At 43.5% G+C, this 15360-nt stretch overlaps 1 protein-coding gene across 4 annotated transcripts in view; it reads right to left on the bottom strand.

The window, feature by feature from the left end:
* Positions 1-230: 230 nt before the first annotated feature.
* The window catches only part of LOC144667940 (coronin-2A-like), a 164832-nt gene continuing 149702 nt past the window's right edge, over positions 231-15360 (bottom strand). For all 4 annotated transcript variants that reach the window (XM_078529568.1, XM_078529587.1, XM_078529578.1 and 1 more), the window contains 6 exons: positions 14683-14787; positions 12885-12981; positions 9194-9306; positions 7583-7673; positions 2962-3197; positions 231-1273 (listed from right to left, as the gene is read on the bottom strand). In XM_078529568.1, coding sequence (XP_078385694.1) covers positions 1142-1273; positions 2962-3197; positions 7583-7673; positions 9194-9306; positions 12885-12981; positions 14683-14787 — 774 coding nt within the window. In that variant the 3' untranslated portion in view covers positions 231-1141. The remainder of the gene's footprint in view (positions 1274-2961; positions 3198-7582; positions 7674-9193; positions 9307-12884; positions 12982-14682; positions 14788-15360) is intronic.

Genomic DNA, 15360 nt, shown 5'->3' with positions numbered 1-15360 from the left:
GTATGTGTGTCACATGCAACGAGTCAAATGGAATTTCTTTTTCAGATTTGAAAGCTAAGGAATTCCACTTCTCAGCTATTTCAGAAATCGAGGGCCATTTGGCATCCCTTTCCACCCGATATCCAAGCTGTGTTAGAACCTCGTTGTCAAACGTTTTCCTTCCAAAATGAAGTCCCTTGCAAGCTTCCCCGAAAGCCTTTCAAGAGGGTGGAAAGGGAACTTGATACAAATTTTTTTTTCCTTAAAAAGCTTGCTTTATTGATATTTTCCTTGATTAAAACAAAGTATCCTTGAACATGATAAGGAAGGCTGAGGTATGTTCACATAATGTTTACTACTTCCAGCACGTTTGTTTTAAATAAACTTTACGCCTTTCAAAAAGGGTGCATGTCTCTGGCAACCATACACACAGCTCATCAACAGTGCTAGAGAACAGGTTCCACAGAACCTCGACAGTTCAACTCTCATGATGCAAGCAAAGCGGGGAAAAAAAACAGCAGAATTCGTTAAAATTATTAATAACCGAGCACGAGGACATACAGATGTACACAATATTTCAGACTAAAAGCTGCCAAGTTAATTGTCCAAGTTAATATAACTCTTGATTTTTTTTTTAAAACAATATAGCAAATCAATTCATTTTTTTTAATATGCTTATATATATATATAAAAAGGCTGACTGATTTCCATGGCAGTAATCCATTTGCTTGATTCAACTCAAATCTTTTGGACCATCCTGACTACTTGTCACGTCTCCCCCTTCACAGTAGCCCTGACAGATGTGCGAATCAGCACCTGGATGGTGACCATTAAAGGGCGTTCACATTTTACCCGCACGTAAAAGCTACAGTGACCACTGGAGCAAATGAAACAAGATGAGATTGTAAAACTCGGAAGTGGAGGTTATATAAAGCCACTGTATGGTTTAAAAAAAATTAGTGTATATACAACCATCATATAAAGGGATAAATAAAAAAAAAGTGCACCCTGTACAACACGTACAGTTTTACAAATTAAATCTTTTTCTCAATAAAAAATATAATTATTTCAAGTTCTCAGGGTAGCTTTGCTATACCAGCGAGCTGCATTTCCACAGTTCTTTCTCCAACGCCCCCCTCCCCTCCCGCTCGATGTTTCCTCTTCAGTAACTGATGGGACTGAAACGTATATTTTTAATTTCCAGCTCCAGCTGTTTCACTCTGACCTCCTTCTGAGCCAACAGCTCCCGTAGCCTCCGAATCTCTTCCTGTTGTCTGTAAAACATCTGTAGAAGCTGGCCAAAAGCAAACCAGAAATCATTTAAAAAGAAAACATTTTTTAAAGTGAAAAGCATTTTTTTTGCTTTGATTAAATCTTTGAAGGTGCACCCCAGGAAAAACTTGAAGTGTTTGATCCAGCAAATAATGAATAGCAAAAATTGAAGTCCATGGGATTAAAGGGACTGTGGGGAGTGCGAATAGTGAATACGAAACTAGCTAAAGGGCAGAAAGCAGTGTAAGTGGTGAATGGTTGTTTTTCAGACTGGAGGGAAGGTGGCAGTGGTGTTCCCAGGGGTTTTTTTCATATATGTGTTAATAACTGGGTAAATGGGGTATCATTTCAAAGTGGGAAGATGGCACAAAACTTGGAAATGTAGAGGGGGCAGAAACACACTTCAGGAGGACATAGGCAGACTGGGGGAAATGGACAGATGAAATTTAACTGAGAGAAGTGAAAAGTGATACATTTTGGCAAGAAGGATGAGGCGAGGTAATTTCTACTATTTAGCTCAATTTTAAAAGGGGCGCAGAACATTGGGGCCTAGGGAGTTCACATATACAACTTCCCTGAGGTTGGCAGGATTCTGGGCTTTATAAATAGAGAGAGAGTTAAAAATAGCAAAGAAGTCATGACAAATCTGTATAGAACACTGGTTAGGCCTCAGCTGGTGTATTGTGACCAGTTCCGGGCACCACACTTTAGTAAGAATGTCATTGTCCTGGAGATGGTGCGGAGGAGGAGATTTACTGGAATGGTGCGAGTGAGGAGAGGGTCGGCTAGCTTAGTTGGCTAGATGGATAGTGTGTAGTTCAGGAAAAAGCCAACAGCGCAGATTCGATTCCCGTTCCGGCTGAGGTAGACTTTGGGACCTGCCTCCTTGCCCTGTCCCTGAGAGTGGAAGGCACCGGCATTTAAAAAGCTGCAAAGGAAATGGCTCAGGATGAAGAATCAGCACAGAATGAGTCAATTGCCTCCGGGCAGAGCCCACATGAATGAACAAGCTAGTGACGAGGAGCTTCAGTTATTTGGAGAGACTTGAGAAGGGTATGGGAAGATTTAATAGGGGTTCAAAAAACATGAGGGGTGTTGGTAGAGTAGACAAGCAGGAACTGTTTCCAAAGGCAGGACAGTTGGCAACCAAAAGAGACAGTTTTACAGTAATTGGCAAAAGAACCAGAGGTGACATGAGGGGGGAAAAAAATATGTAGCAAGTTGTTGTGATCTGCAAGGTGCTGCCTGAAAGGGCAGTGGAAGTAGATTCAATAGCAGCTTTCGAAAAGGGAACTGGATAAATACTTGAAAAGGAAAAAAAAATGTAAGGCTATGGGGAACGAGCAGGGAGAGTGGGACGAATTGGATAGCTCTGCGAAAGAGCCAGATGGCCTCCTCCTGAGCCATCTCAGTAGGCCAGGCTTTGGGGATAGGAGAGGGGTTCTGCTCGGGCAGAGGGAAGAGAAGGGTATAGGCAGTCAATGGGGTGAGTTAGTCAGTCTAATCTGACCAGGTGAGAGTGCCGAGAACATACTGACTAGGAAAGGTTTGCAGATGTCTGAAGGCACACGATTGCAAAAAAGAATGCCTGATGCAGACTGATATAAGGGGAATTGTGGCATGAGTGGGGCTGAGATTGGAGAGTATAAGGATAGTGTAGTATGGGCTCTATGTTAAGAATCAGAAAACCGCATTGCTATTTCATCATACCTCATTCTCTGTTTTGGGAGCTGGGCAATCTGACAGATCATAACCATTTGTTATGTGACTCCTTTTCTGCTCTTGTATTTTCTCTGTGTTCCTTTGTCCCTGTTTTTCTGAAAATGCATTCACTGTCACTTGCTCCTTCTTAATGTGACCAGGTGGGTCCCACTGCTCATTCCCCTTTCTCAGAGGGGAGGGCTGCGGGCTGTTGCAACCAGGCTTTAAAGAGATGAATATAGGATCTGAAACAGTAAATGGGGAAAAATGTGACTGAAACCAAAGGAAATGCCATTATTGACTAATGATAACGAATTATGAGCTAAACTGTTGAAATGATGAACACATGTACATACATGGGTGACAGCTGTAGCTCACTGGGTAGCACTTGTGCCTCTGAATCAGAAGTTTAAGTGCCACTCCAGGGACCTGAGCCCAAACTCTAGGATGACACTCTTAGTGCAGTACTGAGGGCATGCTGCACTGTCGGAAGTGCCGCCTTTCAGATTGGATGTCCCAGCTCCCTTACAGTTCCCTTAGTGCTCAAGTCTTGGAGCGGGACTTGAACCCACAACCTTCTGACTCAGAAGGTGTAAACACAGTCAAACAATCATTGGGGATATTCAGGAATTGGAAGTTTATTTAAAGAAACTACTCTCCCATTCTCCAATGTGAGGGAGATGAAGGTGCCAGCCTCTTCCTATTAACCATAGCAGCTGGACTGAGCCGAGAGGGGCTAGCAAATCAATCAGTGACAACACAGCAGCAGCAACAATCATCTACTATGAGACATGGATCAGTTTGCCAACATGCACTGTTCTATCCAGACAAGTAGCTAACTGAGGTTACTATCAGTATGGGGTTAGATGTCAGCGCAGTGGTAATGTCACTGAGTTAGCAATCCAGAAGCCCAGGCTAATCCCACCATGACGGCTGGTTGAGTTTAAATTCAATTAATAAAACCAGGAATTTAAAGTCAGCCTCAGTAACGGTGACCATGAAAACCACCCATGTTGTAAGAACCCACCTGTTTCACTAACAACCCGTGGGGAAGGAAATCTGCATCCCTTACCCAGTCTGGCCTACAGCAATGTGGCTGACTCTTAGCTGCCCTCTGAAATGGTCCAGCAGTCCACTCAGTTCAAAGGCAATTAGGGATGGGCAACAAACACTGGCCTTACCAGCGATGCCCACCTCCCATGAAAGAATTAAGGGGAAAAAAATTGTTCAGTAGAGTGAGGGTCTACAGCAGTAATCATCTGTTCCCATTCACTGGCCTAATACAGCCATCGCCACATTATTGTGTCTTAGGTATCTAATCACAATTAGTGTGAAGGCTGCAGACGGCTTGTGTGTGAAGCATGTCAAGGAGTGGTTGAGGTGAATAATACAGGTGCATTTCAGGGGAAGTTAGATAAGTACATGTGTTAAAGTGAGATGATGTAGGATAAGAGGAGACCCTTGTGGAGCATAAACATTGGCACAATGCAGCAGGGCTTAAAGGCCTGTTTCTGTTCTGTAAATTCTAAGCAATTCTATCTGAAAGTAATGTTACAAATCTAAAATATAAATTTTATTTTTTGTCAAATGCCAGAATGGACAAAACAAACATTTTTTAAAAAAAGGACACAGACCACAGACCTTTGCCAAATGCATTTCTGAAAACAGAGGTCTAATGAATAAAGACTGAGGGCTGAATTTTTTGCCTGTCGGGTGGGCCCGACTCAATCTCCGGCGGGCGGGGAGTCGATCTCTGCTGGAGAAGTGGGCCCCGCCGCCATTTTAAGTGGGTGGGCCAATTAAGGCCCACCCAGCGTGACGTCCGGCGGGAAGCGCTATGCGCTCCCTGTGCAGGCGGGGGGGGATTCCCCAAAGCGAGAGTGCGCTCTTTCACGCATGCGTACGATAGAGCGCACATCTCCCTGAGGCAAAGTGCTGCCTCAGGGAGATCGTTGAAAGGTTTTCAAACTTTAAAAATAGAACAATAAAAAAAATCACTAACATGTCCCTCTCATGTGACAATGGCACATGAGACAGGACATGTTAATAAAGTGTACAAAAACTTTAATAAACTTTTTAAAACCCTACATGAAACCTCATCCCGCCGGTGGATGAGGTTTCATGTATTATCAGAAGCCCGCTGGGCTCCTGGCCTGCCCGCCAACCTTAAGGTCCTTTAATTGTTTTAATTATCCTGTCAATGGCTTCACTGATCGCGCTGTGCCCCGCCTTCCTGAAGATTTAAATGGGGCAGGATGACGTTGGGGGTTCTGCTCAACATCATCCCGCATCATTTTCGTGTCGGCGAGCAGGCCCCGCCCCCTTCTCGCCAACGGAAAAATTCAGCCCTGAGAGTCTATGGTCCTGCAATGGACATGCTTCAACTCCTCCAAGCCAAATTAGTGAGCCACTCCCCTAACCCCTCTACCACCCCTACAACCACCCCCCCACCCCCCGCCCCCCCAAACCCCTACCAAAAGACAGTCAGGTTCAAAGAGCCAAAATAAACTTGCCCTATTCCCAACAGCCAGCCGAGCTCTGCGCCCTCAGTGCGTTTGGTGTTGTGTGTAGTTCTTGCACACTAGCTTGTGGTGAAGGATTGTTCACTTTGTTGTGCATGTATATAGTCATCTGCTTTCCCTTTTTCCACTCTTCTGTGACTGTCATGGTGCTGTGTCGGACTGTGGTGAGCGCACATCGCCCACAAACTACCAATTACCCCCCTCACCGAGAATTGTCCTGGAGTCTCCAGGAATTGAAGATTAATCTCCAGGGCACAATGCAGTGAGCGACACCAGGGAGAAAAATCATCAGAACTTAAAAAAACTTTCCTTGAACACCTGGGCTGTTAGTTTTCAATATGTGGAAATAAAAGATGTTTGACTGAGAGTGAAGAGTCATCCAATCAGGTGCTGAAGGATCTGTTCACTGTCTAATTGGTCTCCATTCTCTAGGCTTTATAGAAACACAGGAAATGTATTCTCAAAGTTCAGCCACAACATAGGCCATTTTAAATGGAGAACTAAGCGTTTATTGTGCCTGAATATTTGCAACCAAACCACTTATCCACTTGTGTGGGGAGACCAGGACTAGGGGTTACAGTTTAAGAATAAGAGGTCCCCATTTTAAGATGGACATGAGGAGAATGTTTTTTTTCTCTCAGCGGGTCATTAATCTGTGGAATTCTCTTCCCCAGAAAGCAGAGGAGGCGAGGTCACTGAATTTATTCAAGGCAGAGTTATATAGATTTTCCATAGACAAGGGAGTCAAAGGTTATGGGGGGCAGACAGGAAAGTGGAGTTGCGACTACAACCAGATCAGCCATGATCTTATTGAATGGTGGAGCAGGCTCGAAGGGCCGAATGGCCTACTCCTGCTCCTAAGTGCTATGTTCCTATGTTCTTGCTTCTGCTTTCCAGACAACCAAACCAGAGTATGAAACTTGTCCTGTGGCGAAATCTTGTGCATGAATATCAATCATAACTGCCTTACAAACTAACTTCTTCTCATTGAGGCTCCCGGCACTCTACTGATGTGTCGTCCACTTCCATTTAACACTTACTTATCAGCTGCTAACTAGTCATCTACTAATCTGGTGATGTGATTAAACCAGGAATAATAATTTAACAAATGATAATACAGGAAACAGATTTACCCCTTTCTGAACAGTAATTAAAATGTCCAATTCCTCGCAGTTTGTTATCCATACATATCCTATAATCACTTACAAATAGTTTTTTGTGTTGAAGAAATGTTGAGTTCTCCAAAAACTGACAAATCATACTATACAGTAACACTTTCTCCTAGTAAAATACAAATGGGATTATCGAGAGATTGAGTAGACTAGGCTTCCGTCTCTGGAGTGTAGAAGAATGAGGGATGATCTAATTGAAACATATAACATTCTGAAGAGGCTTGACAGGGTAGATGCTAACAGGCTGTCTCTCCTGGCTGAGTCTGGGATGGCCAATTAGGACTGAGAGGAGAAGCAATTTCTTCACTCAAACGATTGTGAATCTTTGGAATTCTCTACCTTAGGGGGTTGTGGATAATCAGCCATTGAATATATTCAAGATAGTACCCAAAAATCAACCCATCTCTAAGAGAATTCAGGATTTTAGGGATAGTGGACTTGAGGCAGAAGGTCAGCAGTGATTGTACTGAATGGTGAAACAAGCTCAAAGGGCCGAATGGCCTACCTCTGTTCCTTTTTTTATGTTCTTATGGAACGATTCGATAAGTTTACAGAGACATGCTGGGAGTAATTTTAAGAAATTCTCTAGGCGGGAAATGCACAGCATCAGGTAGAAGAATGGTTTCATCTCCCACACAAAATTGCTCTCATTCTTCCTTCATGGAGATTAATATCAAGCAACCGGTAAAACCAGCCTTGTACCTGATCCTGGGATTTTCACACCTAGATTAAAGTTACCCCCCTTTTGTCTATCTACAACCAACTGCACAAGCATAAAATCCATTTGATTTAAGACAGTTAGATTGTTAATGCAATCTTGGCCTAATCCAGAAAAGCGTATCTTTTAACAATAACCAACATCCTATAAAGGAATATGGATATAAATAAGATGATTTCTGGTAAGGTTTATAGAAGTACAATATGTATAAGACTGACCTTTATTGACACCATTTAGCCATTCTTGTGCAGTCATTGCTGGCTGTGCTCCTGCTGTCATTGGGTAGATGTCATCCTGATAGGATTCAGACTGCAAGATACATGGGACATTGAGTGATTCAACTGGCTACATGGTGCATCAGCATCTTTTACCCACATAATTCATAAACCTTTAGGCTTCTTTAGTATGCCATACTTTTCAAGTCATACTGTACCCATTACGACCTCTCACCTTTGACCCTCCATAGACCTGGGCTCAGCCAAAACTCTGCTGCCCCATCCCATGGGCTGCATCAAGTCCCATTCACCCATCACCATCACCATCATGTGCTCGCTGACCTTCGCTGGCACCAAGTCCAGTCAAGTCTCCATTTTAAAATTCTTATCTTTGTTTTCAAATCCCTCCATAGCCTCGCCCCTCCCTATATTTGTAATCTCCTCCAGCGCCACTCTGCTCCTCCAGTCCCGGCCTCTCGAGCATCCCTGGTTTCATTCCCCCACCACCGGGGACCATGCCTTCAGCTGCCTGAGTCCCAGGTTCCAGAATCTCTCCCTAAACCTTTTCCCAACACTCTCCCTTGGTCATGAAGCTATCAATGTATGTATTATTGGAATTATTTTTTTTAAAATAGAGGGTTAGTCTGTGGGTTTGTTTTAACTGGGTTAAAGCCAGATAGCCTGGGTGCTTTGTACTAGTTTTGAGATGCAAGAGAGGTAGAGTGCATTTTCATTTTTTTTGAATAGCGCATTCAAGAAGAGGAGTGAATTCTGGCACCTAGCTAGCAGAGACCAAGCAATATGTTTATATTACTAATAAAATTGGTACTATGAAAGAGGTTTTATTGTTAGAAGAGGTGGAGTTCAAAGGGACTGGTGATACAATGAGAATTTACATTCAATGAGCTGTGTTGGATATAACAGATAGTAGTTTTTTGTGTGCAAGGCAGAGGTAATGTAAGCTGAAAGCAGCTGTAAGCCTACAACTGTCTCCACAGGAACCAAAATGAAAAGAACCTAATTTTGAATTTGGAAGGTGAAAATGCTTTTCCTGGTGTTTGGTTAAGTCTATGGGCTGCTGTTGCCTTAATGGAGATTAGTTTGGGAATTTGTTAAAAGTTATGATAGTAGTAATTTGTAGCCATGTGTATATATTTAACTTGTGTAAATTAATAAATGTCTCATGTATTTTGATATAAAACCTTTCAAGAACTGGTGGTATGATTCCTGAATTTAGAGCTGCCTCTCAAACATGACACTTAAAATATAGGTTATGACAGTTGTTCAAAGTTTCCCTCTGGGATTTTTAAATAACTCAGCTTTACCAACTGCTGGGTCACAACATCCTCCTTTAAGACGCTCCTTAAATCCTGCCTCTTTGACCAAGCATTTGGTCACCTATTCTAAGAACTCCACATGGTGTCACATTTTTCTTGATAATTGTCCCTGTGAAGCACCTTGGGACATTTGGGTGAAAGCAGTAGAAGGAGATGCTGATAGGGTGAGATGAAGAGGGGTGGGAGGAGGCTCATGAGGAGTATAAATGTTGGCATGGACCTATTGGGCCAATGGCTTGTTTGTGTTCTGTAAAATTCTATGATTTTTTTCTCTTACCCGTCGAGGCACAATCATCGAGACAGGCTCAATAAGGCTCTTGATTGTTACCAACTTGTAGAACCTGAAGACTTCACAGATAGAAACATCCAGGCCCCTCTTTGGCATTACACCTGCAAGTTAAAAATAATAACAAACTTATACCCAGTGTCTTTCAAGCTCAGTGCTACTGCAATTTTCTCTCTAGCCAAGAAGGTCAGGAGGTGGGGACTGGCAGGCAGTGGGGTCGGGTTTATACTCCACCTTTATCAATTTTTATTTGGCCATCAGATCCATGCACTGTGTAGTGTTCAATTGCTCTGTGTTTGATTATATGAGAGACTGTTTACTATTGATGCTCACTATGTTTGATTGGTTAAGCCTGGATGTGGACTCAGAGAAAAGTAAACAAAGCTGTAGAAAGAGCTGGAAGCCAGAGCTGAAGCATGGAGTAGACATTTCAAAAGCGTTGTGAATAAAAGCTGTTACTCACATAGAAATTAGTGTCATCTCTGTATAAAATATACAATGCCAAATTTCACTATCTCCTGCCTCTGCTCCTGCCTCAACTCAGCTCCTGCTGAAGTCCTCGGCTATGCCTTTGTTACTGCTAGATTTGACTGTTCCAAAGCACACTGCCCTGATTAACTTCCCAACTTCCACCCTCCATAAACTTGAGCTCATCCAAAACTCTGCTGCCTGATCCGAACTCACACCAAGTCCCGGTTTCTCCTTCAGCACTGTGCTCGCTGACCTGCACTGCTTCCCTGCCTAGCAACACTACAAACTTAAAATTTTCATTGTGGAGTTCAAATCCCATCATTGCCTCCTGATCACGGCATCCTCCTCCAGCCCGACACCCTTTCGAAATCTTGCATTTCTCCAATTCGGGCCTCTTCAGCATCACCAATTTTAACCGCTCCACCATTGGCTGCAGTGCCTTCAGCTGCCTGGGTCTTTCTTAAACACTGGAATTTCCCCCCTAAATGTCTCTGCCTCTCAAACCCTCTTTCCTCTTTTAAGACGCTCATTAAAATCCACCTCTATGAACAGGCTTTTGATCACCTGCCCTAATAGCTCCCTATACAGATCAGAGTCAAATTTTGTTTGTTAACACAAAGTTCAATGGGACGTTTAATTATGTTGAAGGTGCTATATAAAAGCAAGTTGTTGTTTTAGGTATAGTTACCACGTCAGCACAAAAATATGACAAGTGGGATAAAAAAGACACTTACGTCCTTGAGAGAAGTTTGAGCTTGAAGTTTCAGAGAATTGATTTAACTCTTAGATTTGCGGACAAACTTGTAACTACCGAAGCTGCAGCTGGTATTTGACAGGAACAGTGGGCAGGATTTTTATCTCATCGGGCTGGCGTGGCAGGCAGACAGGCAGGCCCGGGAGCGGCCACGAAACCGACTGCCGCCCGTGATTGGGGCCCAGCCATGGTTAACGGCCAGCCAGCGTGAATCACGCCCTCAGAGCCTCAGCGCTGCCGGGGTGGGGGTGGGGGGGGGGGAGGAGCATGAGCGCTGAAGTGTGTGCATACGTGGGGGGTGCGCTGAGTGAAAGCTACCTGAAGGCACAGAGCAAATCTTTAACATTAAAAATAAAGAATGGAAAAATAAGGAAACATGTTTCCCCCCCCCGCACCATGTGACTCTGCCACATGAGCAGGGACTATGTTAAAAAGGAGTTTTAAAAGTTTTTTTTTAATTCACTGGTCGAAACCTCATCCTGCCCCACAAAAAAATGCAAAGGCCGTTCGGCCTTTTCACCCGCCTGCCAACCGAGCGGTTGGACGGCAGCGAAAAATCCGATTTAACTAATTGATTAAAGGCCTCAATAGGCCTCTTAATTGTCGGCCACCTCTCGCACGCAGCCGCCAAGTGAAATATCGCGAGAATGCGCGATGACGTCGGGGCGCTTGCCCGACGTCATCATGCGCTATTTTGACTCTCGCTCGGGTTGGGGTGAGCGCCCACTCGACGGACGAGGGAAAAATTCTGCCCAGTAAGCATTTTTGGGAAGAGTGGGGAGAAGGACAGGGGGGTTCGTGAGGGACTGGATGCAATTGCAAACACAGGGCTACAACACCATTTCCACATGAAAAAAAAATGCTTTCTAAAATCCTGATATCCTACTCTGGCCACAAGTTATCTTTGTTTCAGAGCATCGCACGCGGACACAAATGATTCAATTCTAAAAACTAATCTTCCACGTCTAAATTTAGGCACTTGTTATCACTCAAGGTCATTCCATGATAAAATCCAGTATGATAGCAGGCCACTCAGTCCAGGCTGACTATTGACTGATTATTCCACTATCTCAGGCGTTGGCAAGATGCCTAGGCCTTGGAAAGAATACCCACAGAATGTTACCACCGATGAGGGACTGCAGTTAAGTAGAGAAACAGGAGAAGCTGGGCTTGTTCTCTTAGGAGCAGCGAAGGTTAAGGGGAGATTTAATAGGGACGTTCAAATTCATGAAGGGTTTTGATCGAGTAAATAAAGAGAAACCGTTTCCATCGAGAGGAGGGTCGGTAACCAGAGGACACATGTTGAAGGTATTTGGTTGAAGAACCTAGGGCGGGAGAGATAGATGAGAATTTTTTTTTCCACATGATGCGTTGTGATGATCTGGAATGCACTGTCAGCAGTCAAAATCAATGCAATGGTAACAACAACAAAAAAACTGGATAAATGCATGAAAAGGGAAAAATTGCAGGGCTATGGGGAAAAAGCAGGGGATTGGGGCTAATTGGATAGATCTTTCAAAGAGCCAGCACGGGTATAATGGACCAAATGGCCTCCTCCTGTGCTGCATCATTTTATAATCCTCAATAGCACTGGCCAAAACCCTCCATTAAAAGGACAATGGGCAGAATTTTACGGCAGCGGAATTTTACCTTCCCACTGAAGTCAACGGGGTTTATAACATCTCGTCGCATTTTATGGCCCCGTCCCTGCCGAAACGGGGCCGTAAAATTCTGCCCAATAAATTCCTTCTATTTGCACTGAAAGAAAGTGAAGCAATAGCTCTATAAATTATAGAATCATAGAATGGTTACAGCACAGGAGGCCTTTCGGCCCCTGTCCAAAGGAGCAACTCACTTAGTGCCCCTCCCCTGCCTTCTCCCCATAAGCCTGCATATTCTTCCTTCTCAGAAAATAGCCCAACTCCCTCGATTGGCCCTGCCTCCATCAGTCTCTCAGGCAGTGCCTTCGAGATTCTAACCACTCGCTGCATGAAAAAGTTTCTCCTCATGTCTCCAATGCTTCCTTTGCCAATTACCTTAAGTCAGTGCCCCCTGGTTCTCGATCCTTCCACCAATGGAACAATTTTTCCCTAACTACTCTGTTATCAGATCTGGCAGCACCTGTGAAGAGAGAAATAGTTAACGTTTCAGGTCATTCCAGACTTCCGAAGAAGTCATATTGGACTCAAAATGTTAACTCTGTTTCTCTCTCTTCACAGATGCTGCCAGCCCTGCCGAAGGTTCCCAGCACTTTGCTTTTACTTCATTATTCCAGCATCTGCAGTATTTTGCTTTTATTATTCTGCTATCAGAATTGCCCCCTTAGTAGACTTTGGTAAGTAACTACATCTCAGACATAAATGCTGCCTTATCTATATTATACAATTTTTAAAAATTATAAACATTTATAACAGCTAAAAAAAAATTCTACATATCCCTTGAGACAAGTGAACATACCCATTCCTTTCTGAGGTAATATAGAGCGGAAGTCCATCAAGAAATGCAGATAAGGTTTCTCAGAGCTTAGCTCATAGTATCTGATGTTCCCTTCGCCCTATAAATGCACAAGAATGAAAATAGTTAACAGGGTTCAATCACTAACTTTCAATACAGAAAGTGCACTAACAAACTGTAATCCTGGACAGACAAAAACAATGTTGGAACAATTGTCCCTTTTAAGCAGGATGTACACACGCATCAGATCAAGGCGTCAGCTGAGCCAGTAGGTCATGGGTTGAAGCTGAGATGCAGAACCCGAGCAGACAATTTAGCTCAACACCTTTCAGATGACACATTAAACCAAGGCTTCCCCCCGCCCCACCAAGAACTGTTGTGGAGCAGAATTAACAGGCAAGCAGTCTCCTGCCTCTCAAAGGATACAGGGATTAAGCAGTAGAGTAGGGTTAGACTAAGAGGTTCGAGTAACTTAAAACACCAGCACAGTATTGATGGTCTTTTTCTACAATATGGAAGAGAGAGAGAATTCTGAGCGAATCAGTCATCACTCTGGGCACCAGTGTCAATCTCGGATGTCACACTGAAATTAGAAAACACCTCTATAGGCAAAGGGTGGTAGCCGTTTGGAACTTTCTTCCACAAAAGAGACAGTAGATGCTGGGTCAGTTGTTAACTCCAAACTTAAGATTGATAAAAGGTACTAAGGGATATGGGGCAAAAGCTGGCATATGGGGTTAAGTCACAGATCAGCCATGATCTTACTGAATGGCAGAATAGCTCGAAGGGCTAAACGGTCTCCTCCTGTCCCCGCATTCCTCTGTAACCATCTTTTACATCATTCAGTTGAGAGTAGGACAAGATGTGATGCCTATTCTGAGAAAATTAATAACATACTTTGCACTACTTAATCTGTTCTGTGAAGTGAAAAGCTAATTAATGTATCTCACATTTGCTCCTGAATGGAACGCACTTAGTGCCAATGGCACCTGGAGTTATTCAGTTCCAGTGAAGCATTTGTCAGGAAGATATAATTATTTACAATAAAAGTAATAGTGGGATTTGTCTGTGTCTGTGTGCATGTGCGTGTGTGTCTGTGTGTGTGTGTGTGTGTGTGTGTGTGTGGAACTTAATTGGATTAAAGGCTTTGATGTAAACATGGTAAACATGGGGGAAGTTTGGAATGTAAGGTGTAAAAGGACATTTGAATTTGTAAATAAACCAGACTAGCTTGAATGCAAAGGAGCGAGTGAAATATTACACCTGACCATAAGTTATGAAACAGTGTGTTTATTTTTCGCAAAGATTACTGGTAAAACTTAGTGCTATGAGAGATTTTTATTATCAGGAAGGTAAAGTCCAAAGACATAGTGAAACAATGGGTATTTGCATTCAAAGGGGGAAATATGTATAAAGGAATGAAGGCTGTGTGTAAAGGAAGGAAGGCTAAAATTCAACAAGTGTGAAATGCCTTCAGCCTGTATGTACCAAATTGCTGCCTTCAGGGACTGAAGTTAAGAGAACTCACTTTGAATTCGACTGTTCAGGGTATTGTGTGTCACTTTGCTTGGGTCTCTTAAAAATATGTGTCTTACTGTTGCCTTAATGAAAGTGTAACTGGGGGCAGGATTTTACCCTCGGCAAGCGGGGGCAGGGTCCGCTCACCGATGCATAAAATGACACGCAGTGACGTCGGGTGGAACTCCCGACTTCACCGCGCCCTATTTAAATTTTCAGGAAGGCGGGGGTGCAGGAACATACCTGAAAACTTATCTCCAACGGTTGAGGCCATATGTCTTACCTTTCCTGCCAAGTAAAGCATGTACGTGTCAGGGTCATAGAATGGAAAAAGCACACCCAAGGACCCATCCAAATCCTCCTCCCGTAAAGGCACAGATAGGTCATCCTGAATTATTAATAAAAAGAAAGGGTGCTCATTAATGAAATGGGAAACAGGGCAATTTTTTTTTCTTTCTTTTACGGGACGTGGGTGTCACTGGCAAGGCCAGCATTTGTTGCCCATCCCTAATTGCCCTTGAACTGAGAGGCTTGCTAGGCCACTTCAGAGGGCAGTTAAGAGTCAACCATATTGCTGTGGATCTGGAGTCACATGTAGGCCAGACCAGGTAAGGATGGCAGATTTCCCTTCCCTAAAGGACATTAGTGAACCAGATGGGTTTTTGCAACAGCCAATTGCAAGTTCACGGTCACCATTACTGAGACTAGCTTTATATTCCAGGTTTATTAATTGAATTTAAATTCCACCAGTTGCCATGAACCTGTGTCCCCAGAGCATTAACCTGGATCTCTGGATTACCAGTCCAGTGACATTACCACTATGCTGCCATCTCCCCCCAAATGATGGGTTTCATGCAAAAGACAGGATACCACCACGTTTCCAGGTGTCAGCTGTGGTTCGAATCTGGGACTTGAGCACAAATCTAGGCCGATACTCCCAATGCCAGTGCTGAGGGAGTGC

This window comes from Cetorhinus maximus, chromosome 2, assembly GCF_964194155.1.
Source record: "Cetorhinus maximus chromosome 2, sCetMax3.hap1.1, whole genome shotgun sequence".
Classification (NCBI taxonomy): domain Eukaryota; kingdom Metazoa; phylum Chordata; class Chondrichthyes; order Lamniformes; family Cetorhinidae; genus Cetorhinus; species Cetorhinus maximus.
The sequence above is the reverse complement of the archived record's forward strand: the minus strand, read 5'-3'. Positions and strand labels throughout refer to the sequence as shown.